The 6,205-nt window shown below is 35.3% G+C and overlaps 1 protein-coding gene and 1 long non-coding RNA gene across 2 annotated transcripts; both read left to right on the top strand.

Moving 5' to 3' along the window:
- Positions 1-6: 6 nt before the first annotated feature.
- Positions 7-2,543, top strand: LOC104265635. Its single transcript, XM_009860083.3, has 3 exons — positions 7-441; positions 785-940; positions 1,294-2,543. The coding sequence occupies exons 1-3, from the start codon at positions 301-303 to the stop codon at positions 1,375-1,377; spliced, it is 381 nt and encodes a 126-aa protein (XP_009858385.1). The 5' UTR covers positions 7-300; the 3' UTR covers positions 1,378-2,543.
- A 635-nt stretch (positions 2,544-3,178) lies between these two features.
- Positions 3,179-6,199, top strand: LOC113475398. The gene is made up of 3 exons (XR_003397150.1): positions 3,179-5,401; positions 5,481-5,706; positions 6,000-6,199. It is a non-coding gene; the product is annotated as an uncharacterized LOC113475398 (long non-coding RNA).
- The last annotated feature ends 6 nt before the right edge of the window (positions 6,200-6,205 follow it).

The raw sequence follows: 6,205 nt of genomic DNA, 5'->3' as shown, positions 1-6,205 counted from the left end.
AGCTACATGGAAACAAAACGAATATTGCAAAATAAATATGGTGCAGCGCGTGTAACCTATTTCTAAGTAATTTTTATATCAGAACGTTAGAAAAAAGTGGTAGCCTGAACTATAATGTGCTTATATTGTTGTGTTGCAAATTGCATTTCATTTAAACTTTCTCTATATTTATTCTATTTAAATATAGTTTTATGAAAATAAAGAAATTAAAACAATATCCCTGTAATGACCTTTATATTAACCAACATAAATATGTTGTTTCTATTTTAGATCAAAGGATTAAATATCAATGACGTGCCGATGACAGATTCAACAACACAAGCCCTTCTTCCTCATCTTGATGTGATGGATAAGCTTGGTTTGGTATCTGAGTCCGATGACATGAATCTGAACCCCTACATGGAAGATATATCCAGGAAAATAATGGATCGGCAAAACAAAGTATAAATAATGATTGAAAAGTTTTAATTTATTTTACAATATTGTCTGTCATTATAGATACAGCTTGATATAAATGCACAACTGGATAAAAATGCTACACACTGGTTAGCCCGGTGTCTTTCTAATTCCAATACGTATATATATCACAATCTGCATTGTTATAATATGAATGCACTTTGTTACATCTTGCTTACCCACGCTCCATTACTGCTTGGTGTCGTAACTTCAGCAATAGAAAGATGGCTTGAATAATAGTAACAACCACAAATAGCAGCTATCATTATATAATTTTACATGAGTTGGTGTATATCATATTTATTCTAACTTGAACTAAACTGCTTAGATACAAATATGGATGGAGGGTCCTGCAGTCGAACGTGTGAGACCATTATTCCAATGTCTTGATAAAATATCGAAACTATGTCTTGATATGAAATATCTTACAAGTGAAGATCGTCAATTGTTGGAAGAAGCAATCCAACGATTACACTCTCCACAGGTTCATATATCTTGTATATTGTTACTTGAGTGTTTGTTAGATTGTTGTGTTGTATGTTTATGTGGTGAAGCAACTTGAATACTTGTACAAATAGTCGATTCAGCTCAGTGAGGACTGCATGTAAACCATTGATAAAATATGACTTTAGTTCCTTTAATGCAGTTTATACACTGCAGATTAAACTTGAATATTTGTTACAAGGTGTATTCATATAACATGGTTTATAAATCTGTGCCAATCTACTATGATGTAACAACCATTGATTGTCATATTATTCATGGAATAAACATGTTTTTGTTGATGTAACAATATACTCACTTAAACAACAATCTTAATTATCGTTTGTTTTTCAGGATTTTGTCTTGGAGGAAATAGTTGATGAAGACACTGATAATGATCAGTATTTGGCTCAGTATTTAAACTTTTGGAACCAATGACTTGATTTTTATATTTTCCACTATTTTTTACTTTTTTTATCATAAGAACACATTAAAAATATTTAAAAATAAAGAACCAATGACTTGATTTTACATTTCCTTCTATTTTAAAAATACATAAAGAATATTTAAAGACAAATGTTGAGAAAATCCTGATGACATGAACATTATTTCAAACAAAACCATGAAATATAAATATTGTTGCGAATTCCAACATTTTAATTTCATTCCTCCCATAAAGTAACAAACTTCACTGAGCAGCATATTTGTTTATACCAACATAAGATATCAACGCACATCTATGATAGAAAACCATGAAACATCATGTGTGCAACAAAATATGTGTCTAATTATCAATGTGCACATGAACATTCCATTCACCCCTCTGCATTCACTCTTGCAAAATCTATTCACCCAGTTAAGAATACTGTTGTATATTAAGATCATAGTGACCACTGAGTTGTTCATTAAGTTTTAAAACTGATGAAAGAAATGATTTATTTTTATTTTCCCTCGATTCAATGTTTAACCATCCATTGTTTTGTTTGATGATGTCATAATCACCATTATATCACATGATTATGTATCAACAATCACATTGTGATGGAACAAAAACGACTTTGAATAATTTGCGCTCTCTCTTTTGTTGTTTTATTGCCACGTTACTCAGTTTCCTTGTGTTGCTTTGCCAGTTGTACTGTAGTTAAGTTAGTGTATGCGTTTAGTTTGTCTTTAATTACTTTAACAGTTTGTTTTCATGTAGGATTATCAAACTATGTAGTTACATAAAAAGTTCGTTTAAGTCTTGTTTAATAAATCAGCAACTGATCGTTTCATCTACTCCCGCTAAAGTTCAATTATTTAGTTCATGTTAGGTTTATTTTTGATAAAACTTATAATGAATATTATGTTTGTAGCGAGTTAACCACTGTTATTAAATTCCCGTGCTTACCGTATAATATTTCATATGAATTCCCTTGTATTTAGATGTGTTTGTAGCAGCTTAATTACTTGCACCAATATTCTATTTTTAAGTTTGTAATTTTTTATAGATTTCCATTTTTCTCGCCTTAATTTTTGTTTTGTTTCATATAATCTTCCTAATTATTTTGAGTGCGATTTGTGTGTTGTGAGTTTTACCCAGAATAAAACGATTATTAAATGAATGAATGGATGCAACTTATTATCCTCACGGGGCAAACACATTCGTTATAACACGGGTGTTCTGTTTCATTAGTTATAATACATGTAGGTAAATACATTCTGCCTACTGCTCCACAGTCACCAATGGCGACTAGAACCCGTTTTGTTGGTTACTTCAGATTTGTTTTTGATCGAGCCTAGTCGACCGTTGTAGTAAAAGGATTAACTAATATAGCAGGGTGGGGGTAGATAATAAAATGGTGGATAATAAAACCGTATCTTCACGACTTCCACAGACCGTTGTTAATTGTTTAAAACACGATCAGGCTATTTGGATATTATGTGTTAAAGGTGTCCCATCTTCCCCGACTCTACTATCTTATGCTAATTAGTTTAAAACGTGTTCATTCATTAGATCTGTGATCTCTTGTTTATCCTCGCATGGTGGGGCAACGACAGTCGTTATAACACGGATGTTCTGTTTTATACACCTCGTGCCCGCTTACGAGTTACCACGTATGTGTAACGAGAATTTCTCGTTAGGGTGGTTCAGGCACCAGGTGGTAACGGCTTTCACCGCTAGACCTAATCACAATCCCACTGATATTATAAAATGCTCCTTTATTGAAGGCGATAAAGGCTGTAGTTACTACACGTTTCAAACTTGTGAAAACACAACTAAAAGGTAGCAGTGAATATAAAACAGTTGTAGGCCTGCACAGTAAGACGCCCGACAGAAAACTGACCACGTTCTCGTTTTTCCAAGCGGCTGCGCCTCAATATGCCTGCTGCTGCTCACGTGACGCATAAGACGCCCAATCAATAATTACGGGAGAAGGAATGAAAATGAACCAAAGTGATTGAACCACATTCAAGAGTTGACAGCATGAAGGGCGGACGATCTTGCTGTAGCGGCAAAGCAAGCTACCACGACTAAGTCAACAGGCAGCTATAAGCAAAGACCGAACTGTATTTCATTTAGAACTGCTACTCAGTTAAAACGTGAAGGGATATGGGAACGTTTAGATGCTATTAACTTTTCAAACTCAAAGCTACAAGGAATTGCAGAACGAAAGGGTAACTTGCTTGAAGCAACATGTAAGACGAGAGAGGATGTATTAGACCTGCAAGAAAAGCTGCTAAATTTGGAAAACGTTTACACAGTACTTTTATTTGTTACCGATAAAATAACGGTGGCAATAGGATGGACCCCAGTACCAATGCAAAATGAGAGTTTAGTGCGTTATCTAGAAAAAAAACATTACACGATTCACGCAATTAAAACGAGGAATGAACACTGGACTGCGTGTTGCAGTTATGACAAAGGACAGTCTGAAAGCGAACCCGATCCCGAGCTACAAACTACATAACTGGACTGTGTGCGTGCAACAAAGAAGGACTGGTATTAAATGACACGTCAAATTTCTTTTGTTGAAGTTGCAAACAGTCGCAACTTGTTAGGAAACCATGAATGGTATTCTCGGCTACCGACTAAAATTTAGTCCATGGTTTTTACATTTAGTCAGCCGACTAAGTTTCTGTGCATTACGTATTACAGAAGTTAGTCAAAATCCACCGACTAAAATTTTAGTCAGCCGACTAGTTTATTTGGTAGCCGAGAATGCCAACCCATGTTGCGGATGATCGATGACTGGAACTGTCTAGAAACAGTCACAATGGTCCATTGTATATATTGTAACGAAGAGATTCTGAAAACTGATTCGAAATACGATAAAGAACATCATGACTGATATATCTCCATATACATACAACATGTCAATACTACAAATAGCTTCATTCAATGTAGGGGGAATTGGAAACACAAAGAAAAGGAGAAGTATTTTCAACTTTTTAAAGTTTAAAATTTTGATATTATTATGCTGCAAGAAACACACTGTACAACGGAATTGGTTAAACAGTGTGAGCTAGAGTGGAAAGATTTTATTTGCAAATGGAACAAACAAGTCAGCCGGTGTTGCAATACTGATTAAACGAAAATGCAACTTCGTTGTATCCAATACTGTCAGCCATCCTAGTGGACGTTACCTGCTGACGAATGTCACGATCAATGATAAAGAAATCACCGCAGTATGTGTGTATGGCCCTAATCACTACGACGAATGCTTCTAGAATAACCTGGTAGAGCAGGTGTCGAAATTTTCATTACCCGATTTTATTGTCGCAGGAGATTTCAATACTATCCTTTTAAACATCATGACGAAGACTTTGTTAAAACAATCAAAGGGGAAAGAAGGGATTTTAACGTTTTAATTTAAACGGCGGGGTGTCACCTGCAATAATTTGGGATACGATAAAAGCTGTCTTAAGAGGAATATGCATCCAATACAGCTCACGGTTACGTCGTAAGAACCAAAAAGTGCAACTCACACTTGAAGAAGAGATCTCCAAGAAATCGACTCTACTTAGTTCTGTTCAACCACAACACAGAGAGCTATCATCCATCAAGGTGGTGATCTCCAGAAGCAGCTAGACGAACTCAGCCTAAACCAAACTAGAGGAGCAATTAAAAGAAGTCATCCACTTCTGTTGAAATACTTTCGGCGCAGCTAATAGCTTTTGAGCGCTGGCCTTAATTATATGCGCTGGCCTTAACGTCATCTATTTTGATTTTGGAAATATTTGAGGTCGCCTGCATTAGGTTAAATATTTGAGGGGAAATATTTGAGGTCGCCTGCCTATTAAGGTCGCCTGCATTAGGGTAAATGGATTTGGCATGATGAAGACGACGTCGAAACGTTGGAATAAAATCGTATCATTGCCAGAATAGTTTTATTAAAAAGTTGACGTGCAGACATCGTTGCTCAGTGGTCACATGGAGCTTCAAAAACAGTAAAATGTAAAAACACGTGCGTCATTGACGGTGAGGTGGTTGCATGTATCTCTTGTACAGTTTTAATATGTGTTATGATGTCATAAACATTTATTATTATTTCGTTTAGTTCAAAACAACGTAAACGTGGCGATACATTAGTTTCACGAGGCACTGGAGGCACTGGAGGCACTGGTGTACTGCGGTATTTAAAGGGGTCCGAATAATCCTAGGACTGAATTTTTATTTTCTAGTTCTCTAGTTATGGTATTTATTAACATGGAGTTTGCATGATCAGTGGAATGACCTCTTCGGAAGCCGAATTGACAATCATGGAGTATTTTAGATCGAACTAGGTAAGAACAAATTCGTACATACATTAGTTTTTCTAACACTTTGTAGAATACCAGTAGTAGGCTTATGGGTCTATAGTTGTTTATATCCTCGGGTTTACCTTTTTTATACATTGGAATTATTTTTGAGATTTTAAAGGCTTTAAGAAAAGTTCCGGATTGTAATGATAAATTAAAAACATGCGATAGTGCTATCAAGATGTTATTAGGAGTAGATTTAATGACTTTGCCTGGAATGCCATCCATGCCACTACTAGACTTTGGTTTTATTTCATGAATTAAATTTTTAATTTCAGTTGGTGTTGTTGGAAAGATGAACAGAGAGGTTGGCGAGCGGGAATGAAGGAATTCTGTATGGTGACTGTCTGATTGTGGAATACTTTTGACTATTTCTGAGGCTACGGTTGAAAAATGTTCATTAAACCTATCTGAGATTTCAACTGGATCACTTGTTTGTTTACCATCTACCATAAATAAATGCTTTTGTGAACTGGGTTTTAAT

The sequence above is a fragment of the Ciona intestinalis genome, unplaced genomic scaffold (assembly GCF_000224145.3).
Source record: "Ciona intestinalis unplaced genomic scaffold, KH HT000348.1, whole genome shotgun sequence".
NCBI lineage: Eukaryota > Metazoa > Chordata > Ascidiacea > Phlebobranchia > Cionidae > Ciona > Ciona intestinalis.
This window is presented reverse-complemented; position numbering and strand designations above follow the sequence as displayed.

Excerpts from the sequence above, each read along its gene's own strand:
- LOC104265635 (XM_009860083.3), top strand. The coding sequence starts at position 301 with ATGACAGATTCAACAACACAAGCCCTTCTTCCTCATCTTGATGTGATG. Across the intron at positions 442-784 it reads TAATGGATCGGCAAAACAAA|ATACAAATATGGATGGAGGG; the intron begins GTATAAATAATG and ends TAAACTGCTTAG. Across the intron at positions 941-1,293 it reads AACGATTACACTCTCCACAG|GATTTTGTCTTGGAGGAAAT; the intron begins GTTCATATATCT and ends TTTGTTTTTCAG.